This window comes from Miscanthus floridulus, chromosome 10 (assembly GCF_019320115.1).
Source record: "Miscanthus floridulus cultivar M001 chromosome 10, ASM1932011v1, whole genome shotgun sequence".
NCBI lineage: Eukaryota > Viridiplantae > Streptophyta > Magnoliopsida > Poales > Poaceae > Miscanthus > Miscanthus floridulus.
This window is the reverse complement of record NC_089589.1, coordinates 16,994,569-17,012,788: the sequence shown is the minus strand read 5'-3', so window position 1 is coordinate 17,012,788 and position 18,220 is coordinate 16,994,569. Positions and strand designations below refer to the sequence as shown.

At 44.8% G+C, this 18,220-nt stretch overlaps 1 protein-coding gene across 1 annotated transcript; it reads left to right on the top strand.

The window, feature by feature from the left end:
* The first annotated feature begins 12,063 nt into the window (after positions 1 to 12,063).
* On the top strand, positions 12,064 to 16,642 carry LOC136486304 (disease resistance protein RGA4-like). The gene is given in 4 exon segments (XM_066483177.1): positions 12,064 to 12,877; positions 12,879 to 13,346; positions 13,901 to 16,207; positions 16,333 to 16,642. Coding segments are annotated over 3 exon segments (2,988 nt in total). The 5' UTR covers positions 12,064 to 12,539; the 3' UTR covers positions 16,083 to 16,207; positions 16,333 to 16,642.
* Positions 16,643 to 18,220: the final 1,578 nt, after the last annotated feature.

The following is an 18,220-nucleotide window of genomic DNA, read 5'->3' as shown; positions in this document are numbered from 1 at the left end:
TCTCGTCAGCATCGTGGTTGGCTACGTCAGGCATGTCCACATCATCATCGTTTTCCTGTAGAACATTCACACCAACATCGCCATGCATAATCCATATCGTATAGTTTGGCATGAACTCCCTGGTAATCAAGTGCGATCGTATAGACTAAATTTGACGAAAGTTCCTTTGATTCTTGCAATCTTTGCATGGGCAGAAGACAGGGTTCCCATTCCCAGCATGGGCTTTGGCATCGGTGATAAACTGGCTGACACCATGCATGTACCGCTTGTCCGTTCAGGACAGATGCATCCACTCTCGATCCATCTCTGCACAAAAAAATACTGAGACAGTAATTACAAAGAATTAATAAGAAATCGAGCTTTATGAACAACAATTGTAGCTCAAAAGTACCATTTTTGGAAAACATTATTGTACACTAATTATTGGAAAATTGAAATTGGTAGCCCCAGCCCTGTAAATTGAAAATCGTAGTAAAAAATAATTATTGCACAATATTAAAGAACAACTATTCTACTCTACTTCTAAAAACTAATTATAGCATCACATACTAACAATGATGATCTTGACCACCATGGAATAATTAGCTAGGAATTTAAATGTGTTCATAGACACCAACCTTTTCGATGATGGATTCACCACAATTTGAGCCTTGCACAAATGTCCAATTGGAAAAGTGCTCTCTAGAATGGAGAAAGAACTAGAATGAGAATCAAGCAATGTAGCCATCAAAACGAAGCTAATTAAGCAACAAAATCAAAGGAGTGGATGTTTGTTACTAACCTTAAAGCAAAAAGATCAAGCCATTCTTCAAAATCCAAGCGCTAGCTTCATGGTGAAGAGCAACCGCAACAATGGAGGGAAGGGCCCAAACGCGCGCCTCTTTTCTCAGGATGGAAGAGAGGAGGAAGAAGAGGACGGCTGCAGCCTTTTTGTGCTATAGGCTTATCACCGTCGGTTCTTAGCTAGAACCGACAGTGATAGAGCCCAATCACTGTCGGTTTGTGGCTTGAACCGGCAGTGATAAGTGGCCACCAAAACACTGCCGGTTCAAGCCACAAACCAGCAGTGATGTGGTGCTTCACTGCCGGTTTTAGCCTAGCCCCAATTATTTTCTCATTTTCAAGCTCATAACCGGCAGTGAAGCTACATCACTGCCGGTTCTCACAAATTCGACAATGATGAGGCTGGCAGTGATGTCCAAATCTGGCATAGTGCACTGCTAAAACTTTTTTATCACACGAGCCATTCCGTCCATTTTCATCACTAACGGTGTTAAACTGCTGCATGAAAAGTCCAAACTGACCTTAGGTCTGAGCACCACGCAAGAGTTTGATGTTCCTCTTGTGCCACTGGCTTACACAGCGCTTGAATCGTGGACGTCGGCTGCTGACGCGCATGCCCCCTAATTGTTTTCTCATTGTTGCACCAATGCCCAGTGTTGAAAGTTTGAAGTAGCAGCACCAAATTTAGACTGGTTCAAGATTCAACAAAAAGAAAATGCATGGAGATAGTAGTATGCCCACACACGCTTCTTCCGCTCTGACAAGCTTAGCAAACCAATCTCTAGAATCTAGAGATGGCGGACATGGAACGACTGAAGCAAGGAAGAAGATAGCAGCAAATCGAAGCAATGAAAACAAACCTGGGGAGATGGCAGCGCGACGGCTGCCAGCGCCACTTGGTGTAGGACACGTTGGGGCGGCCGTTCTCGGCGCAGCAGAAGCCGACATCGAGGAACAGGTAGTCCCTAGAGTCGTAGAGCGGGTATCCGCCGCCGCCACCCTGGCCGTACCTGTCGAGGGCCCACGCGGCGTTTGCGGCATTAGAGCCGGTGGCCTCGATAGCTCCTACTACGACGTCCATCCCTATGCTGGCTTCGCCTCGCCCCTCTCTAGCGCAGCGCTGTCGTCGGCCATCTCATCTCTCCACCATTGACCCCACTCATCCCCTACGCCGGTTTTGCTCGTGGTGTCCTCCTCGAGCGTGCACGGGCCCAGCACCGCCCGACGCGCGCCCAGCCACCGCCACTCGGGCGAGCGCACGGTGAGCACGGAGAGGGGCGGCGTGGACGTGCAGATAGATCAGGAGAGAGAGAGGGGATATTCTGGACATCTTTACTGGTGGGCCCACATGTCAGGGCAGCTAAATGGTGAAAACTAGACGGAAGGTGGACGGAATGGCGTGGACGATAGAAAAGTTCCGACTAGTGGCAACTGGGTGCCCTCAAACTTTTTAGTGGCATGTAAACAACGATAATCTTTTATAATTGCACACAGGTAAAACCCTCTAGAATTTTAAGGCAACTAAGCACGCATTGACCCAATTCAGTGTTGGATTTTATTAGCCTTGACCTAATTTTATTCAATTAAAATCAAATAAATCCTAAGGCTCTGATTAAATGCTAGATGGTAGTGTTTGGTTCAGCTCTGTAAGTGGAAAGATAAATGGGATCAGATTGCAGGGCTAATGCTTACACTGTAATGGAAAGTGGAGATTGTTTGTTTACTCATTGTAGTGGTTTCAATTGCCATCCATGTGTTTGGTTTGGAACAAGATAATAGAAGAATCGGAACCTAAACTTACCACGCTTGGAGCAGCTTTGCCCACCGTGAAGGTGTGCATGGCTCATGATGGAATCCCTCATAGCAGAAACATGAAGCTAAGGAGGATTAGAATAGGAAGCCAAGACAGAGCACTGGGGCTAGAAACTGGTGCTGATGGCCCCAAATCGCAGAGAAGATGAAGAGGAGGGAGAGGCTCACTGAAACTATGGATTCGACGGCAAGCAGAGAATGGAGGTGCACACACATCTGGGTTGAGGAGGACGCCATGAAGACAAATCCTCCCTGTGGTAGGGTTGGCAGCGAAGCGACGAAGACGCGTGGGAGACATGGCGGCGCATGCACAAGAGCGCGAGCGTCTTCCGGTGGTTCAGGTGGAGATTTTTCTTGCGATTACGCGAGGGGATCGGATACCGCTGGAAGACGAGCGATATCGCCATTGTACTAGGCCGCATCCATTAATGTCGTGATCTGTTACAGACATGCATAACCAAATGGGAAGCAGTGGGATCAGTTTGCGCTGTGAACCGATTGCGGGCCTAAAAGCCCTAACCAAATAGCATCGGAGTCTTAGTCCCACGGGGGAAATTGACTAACGGTCAAATCAAGTTAAATGGGTGATTGGTTTACATCTGTTGTGAAGTTAAGAGAAGCAAAAGATGTGCCACACGTGCATGCATGACATGGTGCGGGGCGGGTTGGTTTGCCACTTGAGTTGATTAATGGTGATTTGATTGCGTGCAACCCCATGACTCTTGATGAATTTTCCAGATGGAATTTTGAGATGTTTGTCAGTCAGAGTTAGAGGTTCATCGCCAGCAAAGAGAGCATAAGCTAGAGAATCAAACATGATATTCACTCTGACGGTGGAATTATAAAGAGAGTTTAAAGCAGTGTTGTTCATGAAACAACAGATGGTTGTGGAGGGAGAAAATGATCTGAATTACTTTGGATGAAGTTTTAGCCTCCTTAAGCCACTCGTTGCTCATGATGGATGTTAGCTCCTGGATCATCTCCTTGAGATGGTTTGGAGAATGAAGTTTTGGAGCTGATGATGCAGAAGATCTCTTTTGTATAGGGAAGTCGAGGTGTTTCCTAAATCAGAATCAGAGAACTACTACAAAAACAAATTTGCGCAGCGTTGTGATAACGCTCTCCGCGGCGGGCTCCTATTTTTGCTCGCTACGGTAAATCCCACGATTTACCGTGGCGGGCATTTTTTATTTACTGAGGCGGGCACTTTTGCCCGCCACGGTAAATCAATTTACCATGGCCGACCTCTTAATATGCCCGCCACGGAAAATACCTATTTTCCATGGTGGGCATATTAAGAGGTCCGCCACGGTAAATCGATGTACCATGGCGGGCATCCTATAAAGCCTGCCTCGGTTAAGGCCGAGGCCCAATAGGCCCAGGGCGAGGCCCGTAGCGGATACTAGTATAAAATGAGCACTTAGGGTTTCAGTCCTCTTACCTCTCATCCCTAGGCGCCGCTCCCACCTCGCCCACCTTGCGACCCGCGACAAGCACCTCCACCCCACGACGACCTGTGACGCACGCACTCCCTCCGTCGCCAGCGTGAAGGCCTCTCCCACTCCCTCTCTCTCTCTCCCTCTCCCACTCCCTCTCTCTCCCACTCCGTCTCTCTCTCCCTCGCCGGTGTGTGAAGGCCTCTCTGCGGTGCAGGGACAAGCAAGGTCACGCACGCCACCACCTCTCCGTCACGCGTGCCACCGACGTGTGAAGGCCTCTCCGCGGTGCAGCATCGAGCAAGGTCGTGCGCGCCACCACCTCTCCGTCGCGCGCACCACCACACGGGTCCAGGACCGTGACCGGATCTGGCGAGGAGAGCGCCGCCATGCCCGGTATCTCTCTCTCCCTCTCTCTCTCCCACCCTCTCTCTCCTCTTAGTACCTCCCTCATCTCTCTCTCTCGTAGGCGAGGAGCTGCATGGCGCGTAGGGACGGGTGATCCACACGACGGCAGATCCAGGCGGCCGCGTCGACTCCCTATGACGTGGATCCACACGGCGGCAGATCCAGGGCGGCCACGTCTACTCCCTACTCCCACGACGTGGATCCACATGGCAACGACATGGATCTACGGCGAGATGGCCCCAACCTACGGCAATGGCGCAGATCCTGCGAGGATGACCTCCCCGGCGGTAGATCCGACAAGGTGGAGACCCCGGCAGCGGATCCAGCGAGGTGCGGTGGCGCTAGTATTGGGTTGTGAATGGGCTCATCGGTGGGCTCGAGAATGGGCTCGCCGGCGTGTTCTTGGGTTTTTTTTGTTTTTTTTTGAAACGTTTAACCGCGGCGAGCATCCTAACGTGCCCGCCGCGGGAAATCGATTAACCGCAGCGGGCAAAGCGGCCCGCCGCGGGAAGGCCACGATTTACTGTGACCTTCCCACACTGGTGGACGCGTTTGCCTGCTGCGCAAAAGCAAATTCACCCGCCGTAGAAAACGTTTCTGTAGTAGAGATCATCCTTGCTTTCAAAAGGGAATTCCAAAGGTTGAATTTCTTCTTTCTTTGGAGTTGGGATTTGGGGTATTGGTGGTTTGGCATTGATAGCAAAATCTTGGGATTGGAGTGGTGGTGATTCAGCTATTTGGAATTCTTCTTCTTACTTGGGGGATGATTCCTCTTCTTCCTCAGGGAGTTCATCATGAATGACTGTGTAAGGAGCGTTTTCAAGGATTTTATCAAGAATAGTTCACCCTTCACTAGCAGATAAATGAAGGAAAGTTCCTCCAAAGGCTATATCAAGAAATTATGCAGAATTCTTGCTAAGACCTAGATATGAATGTTGTAAGAGTATTGGATCAGGTATAGCAAGATCTGGGCCTGAAGAGACAAGATCGGTAAAATAGGCCCATGATGCACCTAGAGGTTCATTCTCTTTTTGCTTGAAGGTTAGGACCTTCATTCGACGATGAACAACTCGAGAGATAGGAAAGAAGGATAGATAGAAGTAGGTTTACAAATCTTCCCACTCTCCTTCTACACCCCTACATTACGTGCATATCAATGTTTAGCTAATCCCATCAAAGAGAACGAAAATAGCTTTCATTTCAGGGTTTCTTGTGACATGCCATCAATATGAAGGCATGAACACATCTGCTCGAATTCCCGTAAATGGGTGTAGGGGTTTTCATCTTCTTCCCAAGCAAATTATTGCTCCAGAACTATGGCTATGAAATAAGGATGAAGCTCATAGCCAAGTGTATGAATGGGTTTGATGATTGTGGTGGCTTCATACAAGCGACCGTTGGAGCGACAAATTGATAGAGGAGTTGAGTCCAAGGTATAAAGGATAAACAAATAGATAAATGGGTGACTCAATTCTATGTTAAGAACAATTACCGTTCCTAGCAATGGCACCAGAAAGCTTGTTGACACTAAGGTGGCACACATAATAAACCGCAAGAACACAATTGTCAATGTAGCTTTCACCCGGGGGTATTCCAAGCTATCGATCTCCACTGGGAACGTGAAGTGAGCTTAACAAAGAACTAAGATCGTCCTAGGATGAGACAAGGGTATATGATAGATTGGGTAAAGAGGATTTCTATGGTTATGAAACTAGAAAGGTAAGATAGATACAAAGATTGTTCACTTCGGGTCACTAGGCCACTTAGTGATAGAAAGGGGATGAGAAGGGTGCTAAACCACCTAGTAGAGAAGACCTACATTTCAAGAGCTTACCCGAATGGGTGGAATACAGAGATCAGATATGGCCATCACCACCTGCTGACTACCACAAACAAACCATGGGTTAAGCTGTAGACACAGGTAAACATATAGCCTAGACATCATGTCTACACTATATCTTACTACTCTAGTCCAAATCCCGATGAAATTGATTAGAGTACTAGGTTAAGGGTGGTGAACCGATGAACAACTGAAGTAAATACTTTACCAGAATTAAGGATCAAATACCATAACGAATCCCGGATGCTTACTTATAGACAAGCCCGCATTTGCCGAGGTATAGATCAGAGAAGACACCAGACAGGTCCGACCCTTCTCCACACTCTCCTCGCTCTCTCCTTATTGTCTATGCTACTACTAGAGTATGGCTTCTCCTAAGTGTATAATGAGTAGCTTCTCCTTGGTGTCTTGAGAGTGAGGGGGTACTACCCCTTTTTATAGTAGTGGAGTGGCTAAGTGGACCCTTCAATCCATATGAGAGCATCCCCCACACCATCCGATCAAACCGACTTAATCCCTATGACTAGGATGAATCACAAGTGTGCTAGTTTACATGTGGAGAAGACTGAGATGGTTTGGTCTCCGAGGGGCATTGGGCGACTGAAAGCCCTAGTTTGGTTTTGGCTAATTAATGAAACCTAGTGTACTAACCTTTGGCTCTAAGTGTGATTAAGAGATAGGTTAGTACACCCCAAGTGATGGAGCTAGATGATGGCACTCATGGTGATGGAGGTGGCCAAAAGATGGATCAAGTACTCCAACTTGGAAAAGAAGAAAGAGAAAAAAACAAAATTAGGCTCAAGACAAAGTTATATGGATAGGGCCATTTTTGTTTCGCCAATCAAGACACCATAGAGGGTGTGATTGGGTTTGGGATAGATAGCCGTACTATGAAGAGGGAAAAATCTTGGTTAAAGCGGTTATCAAGTGCCACTAGGTGACATTGTTCATGCATATGCATTAGGACCTAGTGTGCTAACTTAAAACCCTTGAAAATGCTTTGAAAAAATGCTAACACACGTGCACAAGTGGTGAGACACATTGGTGTTAGCACATGGAAGCAAGCGTGGAAGAAAGGAGTTGAATTGGTGAAGAAACAGGATCTGGACCCTAGGGTTTTGGGTGGTCCGGACCATCGGTGATGGGTCCAGAACCAAACCCTAGGGACCCTGTGCTTTGGTGTAGCTTCAGACCCTGGCCTATGGGGGTAATCGGACCATTGGCCCTCGATCTAGTTGGTGACCCCCTGGCCACGTAGCGCACAGCGAAGAAGCGAGAGAAGTCCGGACGCAGGGTGAATGGTCCAGATGGCTGTGGGGGACTGGGTTCGGAGCATCTTGATGCTCTCTGGACCTCTCTGGAGTGCTCTGGACTCCAGTAGAGTATGGTCCGGACCCCAAGTCTGGTTGCCCAGTACGGTCGCACGGGAGTCAGCTGTTGAGCGCGGCAATAGTCGAAAGTTTCAAGCGGGACACGTGGCGCTCGTTGGTTAGACACGGAAGTGAACTGGACCATGGCTCAATGGTCCGGAGCAGTCACTGTTCCTCGATCCGGACCTCATTTCGGAGCCGTCTAACGGCTAGGAGACACGTGGCGACTCAGCATTCAAAGGAGAAGGGAACTAGACCTGCGAGCATTGGTCTGGACCCCTTGGTCTGGAGCTGCTTTCTCGGTCCGATTGCCCCTGCGTGGGAGTAACGGCTAGTGGAGCCTTATTTTCTTGGACATTTTGATCACTGATACATCCCTTTGAGCTGAGCCAAACCTCTCCCACTCAATCTCTTGCTTGTTTGTGCATCCAAGTGAGTTGGGAGTGATCCAAAGTGCATTTGCTTGAGTGATTGCATCTAGTGGCACTTGGGGATAGATTTTGCTGTGGTTTTCTTGTTACTCTTGGTGGTTGTCACCACCTAGATGGCTTAGAACAGCGGAGGAGTGTTGGCACGAGGTGGACATTGTTCGTGGCCACACGGGTGATCGTGTGAGGGGTTCTTGCGCCTTCCCTGCGGGAGATTCGTGAAAGGTGACTCTAGTGGATTACTCATGACTTATGTACCCTCATCTTGTGTTGGTTGTGCGGCACCCTTTGTGGGTTAGGCGTGTGATGCCTATAAGCGCGTGAACCTTCAAGTGAGTGAGTCGTCTAGCTTGCCGGCAAGCAAGTGAATCTCGGGATAAATTGTGTGTCAAATTGTCTCATTGGGTTTCTTATTCATTGACACATCGCTTGCCCGGCTCGGTATAATCGTCCACTCTATCTTGTCTTTACATTCATAGCCTTACTTGTGTAGAGGTAGTTAGTAGTAGCTTGTTAGGTAGAGTAGACTTGTGCTTAGAAGTAACTAGCTTCTTTTAGCTCTCTAGTTAGTTTTTGTGTGCTATAGATTGATAGATTACTAGAATTATGGTAGGTGGCTTGCCTTTTGTGTAGAGCTAGAGCAAAAAGCATTTACGCTATTTAATTGACTAACAAGTTGCTCTAGTGATTTGTAGAAAATTTTATTAGGCTATTCAACCCTCCTCTAGCCTTTTAGGACCTTTCAGCGACATGGGGAGAGGTCGGCCAAACCCCCACTTACTCCTCTAGCCCCCATTCTCTAGCCAACGATGTCATCCCAAACTCAAAGTCCTAACCACGTTGGAGTCGTCACCGGAGGATACAACATAGCTATTCGAATCGAACATATTAGAGGGATCAAAGGTTGATTTGGACATGAATCGGACGAGAGAGAGATTGGTTGGATGTCGCCGAAACAGTTGACTGCTCTTGGAAGGATCAAAGGTTAGCTTCCTGGAAGGTACTTGTGTGCCAATTGATGTTGTTTGACCATATATAAAAAATATAAAAAATATCTCATGTATCTAGGTCTATATATATTGACATGGTGTATGGTCCGAAGAACAAGGGTGGACGATGACATGCTAAAAGATGAGGATCGATCAATGGGGACATAGGCCCTGTTCGCTTCTCTTATAATCCGTACTTTTCAGCTTATTTTTTCAGTCGGAACAATATTTTTCTCTCACAACAAATCAGTCGGAACAGTGTTTCGGCTTGTTTTTTCAGCGAAGCAAACGGGACCATATTCTATTATGGCACACGTCATGGAAACAACATTTCCTCATGGTGTTAGACGTTGTATTCTTTTGCAAACAAAGGTAGGCACCTTCCCTAAATTACATACTTACACAATTCCCTCAAACTTTATTTATATTATTCATTCAAATAAGTAACGGGTCCTTGGTTTATTAAGCCCCCATTTGGATGTCTGAATCGGATTCGTTTCTCACGTGAATCACTAGAAACCGCTCTAAACGGTGTTCTGCTGCATGGATCCAAGCCAAAACATTTCAGTTCCGCATTTTGTTCAAGAAAGTTAGAAACCCGGACATGGTGGTTTCGTATAGAATCGTTTCAGATTCTTTGACGCATTTATGCGCTACTAATTTACTTTTTTAGTTGTAATCCTTTTTAGTGCAACAAATTAAAATGGGTTGTATTTAAATTATTCTTCATCCACGAAAAGTTTAGAATTTTTTGAAGCATATTTTTATTTATAGATTTTTAAAGAACATTTATATCTTTATGTGGATCAAAATCCAGCCTACCAGCCAAACACTTTTACAAAGTGATTCTGATTCATCACATGAAACATTTCTTGAAAGAGTCTGGATTTGAAATGTTTCTAAGAGAATCTAGATCCCTATCAAATGCACCCTAAAAAAATAATCTACTCCATGATTTAAAGAAAATCTCTATTTCCATAAATATAATATACAGGAGGCATACTAAGCGAAACGATTTGTCATCTTAGAATCAAAAGTTCAATACGACCTGAAAGAATGACAAGTGGGAGCAAAACCGCTAGTTATTTCAGTCTACTGGTAGGAAACATTCGTTCTATTTTGAAACATATTTAGAAACTTAGAGATGCACAACAATGGTGCCCCCACTGTATCTTTCCATGTGCACCTTCTCTCCCTCACTACCACCATTCTCCTAGCCTTGCTTCAATGGTGCCCCCATCGCCGGAGCCACCACCCAACACGAACTTCTTTGCGGCATGGCTTCTCGCTCGACATCTTCTTCACCGTTTAGCCAAGCTTCCACGCATCCACTAGCGCCCCACCTGGCTCTAGGGCGCAATGTCTTCACCCCCACTGATGCTAACCACACAAAGCTCGACACAACCATCTCCTCCATGGTTGAACCGAAGTTCGTCACCACAAGGATGGGGTGAACATATATGCTACCCCACCACCTCGCCCACTACCAACAATGATTCAATGAGCTCCCATGGGATTCCTCTTACCACAGATAAGCCCCAAACCACCAAACTCTAACCCCAATTCATTCCTCTTGTGATTGACCGCAATAAATCAGGTGCTAATTGCACTCAAAATGGTCTAGTGTTGTAGAGATTTTCCCTTTGACCCAATTCCATTGTTTCACCTTTGCAGAGAAAATGAATTAAGTATTTTCTTTGGATAGTATCCCTATGCACTTTAGAAAGTTAAATAATAAAGATTGGAAAGAAATCAAAAATAGAATAAAAAAGGTATATCAATTGGAAAGGGAAAGAAATTTCTTCAGGAGGGAGATTAGTGCTGATCAACTTAGTTTTACTTAGCCTACCTTTCTTCATGCTATCTTTTTTAGGTCCCAAGAGGAGCACTAAAAGGAATAGGTTACTTTAGATCAAAATTTTGTGGCAAAATGAACAAAAAAGGAGTATAAATTAGTTAAATAGGAGATTCTTTGTCGGCCAAAGGAGCAAGGACGGTAGAAATGGGAAAATTATACTTTGAATTATAGAGCAAGCGTTTGTTAATCAAATGGCTATTCGAACCATGTAAGATGGTATATTGCAAAACCTCTTACAAAATAGATATTTAGTAAATAAAATGGTAGAAGGATTTATAATTTTGGATATGCTTCATGGGTGTGAATACCTAGTTCCTAGATCTAGGCTCATTTAACATAAACAGTGAGAACCAAACTAGATTGGTGGAAGACGGGTGGTTGGGCTCCTAGGCTTTAAAATTTCATTATCATTTGTTGTTTGATATTGTCCAAAGATAGCAAAGCAACAATAGTAGAAGTTTTGAGTTCCATCATGCTAAAAGTATCTTTTATAAGATCATTAGATGCAAACAAACTCAAATATTGGCAACTTATTGTTGCAAAAGTGGCTAATATTAATACTAATGAAGAGTCAGACAACTTTCTTTGGCGTCTACATGAAAATGGAGTGTTCTTGGTTAAGTCAATGTACAACTTTTTTGTCGATAATGGCGTGAAGGTTTCCTAGAAAATTGGTGTATAAAGTTGGCACTAAAAAATAATATTTTCTTGTGTTTTTTAAAAAGGGTCATTCTAACTAAGAATAACTTAGTGAAGAGAAGGTGGAATAGTAATTAATTTTGTTGCTTCTATAGCAAATATGAAACTACAAATATTTCTGGCATTATGCCAAGTTCCTATCGCATGCTATCCATGTAGTCCTAGGGGTTGTCCATTGGTCAGGGCCTGTTTAGAACAAAAGGATACAAAACAGAGGAATAGAAAAAGCACATGAATAAGATAGAGCGAATACTTAACAACCATAGGATTCTAAAACACCAGAATTGATACTCTGAGATGTTTGGAATGGAGGCAAAAAAAACTACGGGAACACGAGCAAGCATAGTAAGTGAGAGAGACCAAAGATTCTTTCCCTTGGGTTGAAGTGGAGGTCTTATTTCCTATGTTTTGCACTATTCTAATTTCCTTTCCTTTGGAAAGGAACTCAATTTTCCTTTGTTCCAAACACTATGATGTGAGTTCTTTCTTTTCAAATATATACCTTCAAAATTCCTTTGAGAATTCTTTGATCCAAATAAAACGTCAATCGTGAAGATATTTGGTCAAAGTTGGAAGGATGGACAAAAAACTATTAGTGACAAGGCTGGTGGCCTATTTGTCTCACAATAAATGACTTTGTGTGTAACGGTTGGCAACCGAAAAAGTTTTTGTAGGTACTATTGAGGATCCGGCTCTGGGCTCTCAATCTAGAGGGGGCATGGCACAATATTTCGGTATAGCAGGGGGGCAGGCGCTCTGGCAAAAATCTCTCCACATTTTCCTAGGAACGGGGAACCACATGATGGGGGCAGAACTAGATACTATGGTGATGATCTACTCTCCTCTATATGCCTGGTGCGGTGGTAGCTAATCTCTTCCAGGACCAGTAGTTACTCTAGCAAGGTGAGAAACGGAGATGGAGGCTGCCCTGTTGAGCGGGTTCATCAAAACCATCCTGCCGAGGCTCTTCTCACTGGTAGAAGGGAAATACAAGCTGCACAAGGGCCTCAAGAGCGACATCAAATCCCTGGAGAAAGAGCTCCGTATGATCGCTGTTACGATCGATGAACAGGTCTCGCTGGGGAGGAAGGATCAAGGAGCTGTGCTGAGCCTGTCAATTGACGAGCTGCGTGAACTGGCTCACCACATCGAGGACTGCGTAGATCGCTTCTTGTACCATGTGACCCGGGAGCAGCAAACATCCTTGTTTCGTCGGACCGTTCGGTCGCCGAAGACTCTGCTTGTCCCGTCAGCGGCTGGCTGCCGAGGTCCAGGTCCTGAAGAAGATACCGGAGGAGGCGCACCAGAGGGAGAAGAGGTACAGGGTCTTCGCCGGCCTTTCCTCCTCTACCCAGCATGCTGAATCGTCTTCCTGTTCGTCTGGATCTGATCCGCACACCCTTAAGGCCGACATCGTCGGCATCGACGGTCCCAGGGACGAGCTTGTGCAGCAGTTGACCGAGGAGGCAGAGGGACTAACAAAGCAGCTCAAGGTTATCTCCATCGTCGGGATCCATGGCTCCGGCAAGACCGTCCTTGCCAGAGAGGTCTACGAGAGCGACGTCGGCCGGCAGTTCAGTCTGCGGGCGTGGGTTTCTGCTACTGACAGGGGTCCGAGAGAGGTGCTCATGGAGATCCTCCAAAAATTTTGCAGGCCAGTGGTGGATAACTCTAGTGTTGACCAGCTTACGGTAGATCTCAGGAAACACTTGGGTGAGCAAAGGTAAAAAAATCTTCCTTTTTTACCTTATTTATTTCTGCAGATTGTTCATGAACCCAATTACGGGTTTCCATGTCCAAATTGCCTCTCTGAACTCTCAAGACCTAATAAACGTGTAATACCAAGTGAATCCAGGATCTTAGCTTAATTAGCATTGAAAAGCTTTTGGTGTTGACAAAGTCGGTAGTCTTTTGCATACATTTCTCACTGTTCTTTTATTCATTTTTAATTTCGAGTTTAGAACAGTATCTATTTCGAAATTTATTAGCTTCCTGTTCTTCACGCTTAACAGCCATCCCAAAACATAACTCATTCAAACTATCTTTTCTGATAGAGAACAGGAGTTTAATTTTGTTTGAACTGAAGAGCAAACAAACTTCATAGTACTGATTGAGTAGTAACAAGAAACAGAAGTGTTCACCAACTCATTCAGAAAGAAACGGTGTTTACTCGACACACTGATTGTTGAGGATAGAGACTATGTTTGCTCTGCACGTTTTGATATATGCTGTCGTCAGCTGGGTCTATTAACTTTTTGTTGACAATTTCTCTTATAGGTATTTCATTGTAATTGACGACATGCAAACAGATCAGTGGAGTACCATTGAAGCTGCCTTCCCAGAAGATAATGTTGTTAGCAGCAGAGTAATGGTGACAACAACTATCCAGTCAGTGGCTAATGCTTGCAGCTCTTCTAATGGTTATGTGCACAAAATGAGAAGACTTGGCAATAAACACTCAGAGCAATTGTTTATCAAGAAAGCTTGCCCAACAAAACATTCAGGTTATACTGGACCAGAATCAAAAGAAGTTCTGAAGAAATGTGATGGCCAACCACTTGCTCTTGTTACCATGGGTCAATTCTTGAGGAAAAATGGTTGGCCCACAGCACCCAACTGCGAAGATGTGTGTAGAGATCTTAGACGTCATCTGGAGCAGGATGATACATTGGAGAGAATGCGAAGGGTGCTTATCCACAGCTTCTCTAGTCTTCCTGGCCATGGTCCCAAAGCCTGCCTTTTGTATTTTGGTATGTTTCCATCTGATCATCCCATAAAGAGGAAGAGGCTGCTGAGGCGATGGTTAGCAGAGGGATTTGTAGAAGCACAGCCTTCATCTAGTGAAAATTTTAACACCCTCATAGACCGGAACATTATTGAGCCCATCAGCATATGTAACGATGATCAGGTAAAGACATGCAAAACATATGGCATGATGCGTGAGTTCATTTTGCTAATGTCCACCTCCCAGGACTTCATCACCCTACTTTCTGGCAATAAAGTTGAACGCAAATATGTGCGTCGGCTTTCCCTCCATCACCATAGTGCTACAAGTGGCAGCTCTTTGGACATGGACTTATCTCTTGTCAGATCTCTGATGGTTTTCGGGGAGGCTGGCAAAACTATTTTGAGTTTCCAAAAGTACCAGCTGCTGAGAGTCTTGGATCTTGAACAATGTACCGACCTGGAAGATGACCACCTCAAAGACATATGCAACCTTTTTCTTCTGAAATATCTGAGCCTTGGGGAAACTGCTACCAGTCTTCCAAAGGAGATAGAAAAATTGAAACTTTTGGAGACACTTGATTTGAGGAGAACAAAGGTGAAAATACTACCTATAGAGGTCCTCCTGCTCCCCTGTTTACTCCATCTATTTGGAAAGTTTCAACTTTCTGATAAAGTCAAGATAACAAGTGAGGTGCAGAAGTTTTTCTTGACTGAGCAGAGTAACTTAGAGACACTTGCAGGATTTGTCACTGATGGGTGTCAAGGATTTCCACAAATCATGAATTACATGATGAATTTGAGAAAGCTTAAAATATGGCTTGAGAGGAGTGAGAGAAGCACCAACTTCACCGATCTTGTGAATGCTGTCCAAAAGTTCATCCATGATGACAAAGAAGAGAGCAATGATCCCCGTTCTCTATCACTTCATTTCAATGATGACACTGAAAACATCCTGAACTCTTTGAAGGCTCCTTGTTACCTTAGGTCACTGAAATTAAAAGGGACTTTGCTGGAACTTCCCCAGTTTGTCATATCGATGCGGGGTCTCCGGGAGTTGTGCCTTTCATCAACGAAATTAACAGCGGGCCTCCTTGCAGCATTGGCTAACTTGAAAGACTTGCAGCATCTCAAGCTGATTGCGGATGTCCTTGAAGATTTTATCTTTGAAGATCAGGCATTCCCCAGGCTGCTACACCTGTGTTTTGTCCTGGAATGTACCACGTTACCAACAATTGAAGAAGGAGCCTTGCCGTACCTCATCTCACTTAAGCTAATCTGCAAAGACCTAGTTGATCTTGCTGACATCGAAATCAACCGCCTCACATGTCTTAAGGAAGTCAGTCTAGATCATAGAGTCGCTCCAGAAACAAGAGAAACCTGGGAAAAAGCTGCCATGGAGCATCCAAACAGGCCAAAAGTATTGTTGGTCAACGCAGCTGATGAAAGCGAAAGTGAGGCTGCAGACTGTTCTGTTGCTTCAGCGCCAGCTGTGAGTGAGGCTAATGAAACTTCTCCCACATCAGAGCTTGCTGTACAAGAGGATGACATCCAGATGATAGTTAACCAGGGGCCGTCTGCTGCTCCTGAGAAACAGAAGAATTGTGCAGTTCAGCCAAGTTCAAAAGATGAACTGAACTCTACTTTCAGTAATATTGGTTTCCCAGAGGTCGCGCGTGGTTTAACCGAGTTGTCAATTGCTCAGAATGGAAATGTGTCTTCTTACACCTATTGATCCTTGATTGTCCATGGTCAGTTTGGTTGCACTTACAGCCCATTACTATGAGGCTAGTATATCATGTAAATTACAGATCTTTTGTTGTTAAGGCCATAAATTGCAGATTATGGCACAACAAGCTGGTACGTCTCAACAATGACATTACTTCTTTTTTCTCTGCACGAATCTATACAGTTTCATCACTCTTTGCAATTACTGTTGCAATTCTATACAAATATGGTGATGCCATGTCATTTTGACTTTGCAGCGTACATGAAAACAACGTTTCTAGTTGCTGGAGTTGCTAGAATATTGATGCAACTACAGTTTACTCGAAGGCTACACGGATCTCATAACAAGGATGGTTGGAGATAATTTGCGATTGTTTCCTTCAGTGTGACTGAAAAGCCTTTTGTAACAATAAAGCATACCTTTGCTCTCTTTTTTTTTTAAAGTTGCTTCAGATGCTAAGTTCACGGTTGGGCTTGGACTTCATTACTATATTTATCCAGCTGTTTAGTTGTTTCATATACAATAATATTGGTGATTTCTATATTTATCTCCACTTGTTGCAGGAATTGGGAGGTTGTTTTTATATGAATGAATGCTGTGGGCAAATGAGTAAGAACATAGAGAATAGCAATAACAATTATGCAGATGCTGATGAAATGAATTTGAACTGATGTTGCAAAAAATCAGCAGTATGTGACTGGTATGGTAGATAATCGTTGGGGATGAAGTATGCATGGAGAAGTAATGGGAGCCACCCTAGTGCCATTGAAGAAAAAAAAGTTCCTTACATACCATCCCGTGTGTAGGTATGGCAGACGGGCCCAAATGTGTCTATGACATGTGAACCTAGTGACAGTTAAGGGATTGGAAATTTTCTCCATCGCATAGGGGAAATTAACTCAAATAATTAAGATCCTCTTTGCATTCCCATGTTAATTATAATTGGCGGCAAACGGATTAGTCCTGTTTTAAATGAAAAAAAATATGTGGGACGAAATCAAAACTTGTGTCGCATAAATCAAGTACAGATATGTTTGTTGAAAAGTTTTTAAGGCTTGCTGTTTGTAGAAAAGTTTTTAAGGCTTGCTGTGGTACTCTGAAATGACCTTGAGCTATTTTACCTAATTACATCGGATGGTTACTATCATCTATTATGTCAAATATATTTATTTAAGTTTTTATTTTGTAAAATAGAATAAGTAAGGAAAGTTTTAGATATGGAAATCTTTTTCTAGATCTAATGGATGCATGTGTGATCTATTGGATGTGATGATTTTTTTAGTTTGTAATTTTGGATGTGATTATTTTGATTACAATGTTAGCTTTTTGATGCGTGTGACGTGATTTGCTCCACAACCTCCGTGTGCTAGCGTGTTAGGTGTTTGGGCAAACCAGAATCACTAATTCTGAAAAGCTAAGTATCTTTTACCTCTTTTCTTTCCTCCGTGTAAGGCCAGTCATTTTCCTTCTCTGCGGTTGCTTACGGTGAGTGCTAATTCCTTCCGATTGCAGTTCTTCGGGGGTTATTATCCTAGTATATGAAAGATAAGGTCAATCGATAATGATTGGGTGCGGGCGTCGGTTCGGACGTTGTGCGCCCACTTCCACCTCGCTGCTGCTGCGTTTCCCATTCCGCCTCGCTGCTGCTCACTCCACGAGACTGACCTCTCCTCGTCACGTGCAGTCGCGATGCCCGCACCAACCGTCAAGCTAGTGCTCCCGGCAGCCTTCATCTACGTCCCATTCCCGCTCCTCTCCAAGCCGCTCCCCTACGCCGCACTCTCCGCCTCCCCCGCGCCCTCCTCCCACCATGCCTTCTTCCTCTCGCGCCCGCGTGGCGGGCCTCGAGCGCTCTCTGTCACCATCTCCATCCCTGGCACCACTTCCTTCGTAGCATCGCGGCTCCATCCTCCTTCTCCACCGCAACCTAGCGCCGGATCCCACTATGCAGTGCTCCGCCCGCCCACCCGCCTGCCAGGGTTTGCTGAAAGTGCATGTTGCAAGCGTTTGTTTTCAAGCGTTTCAGATATTTCGAAAATATGTTGCAAGTGTTTCATATGGATGTTGCAAAAGTAAATCGGGATGTTTCATATGTTGCAATGGCTATATATGTATGTTGCAAGTGTCTGTTCCAAATGTTTTAT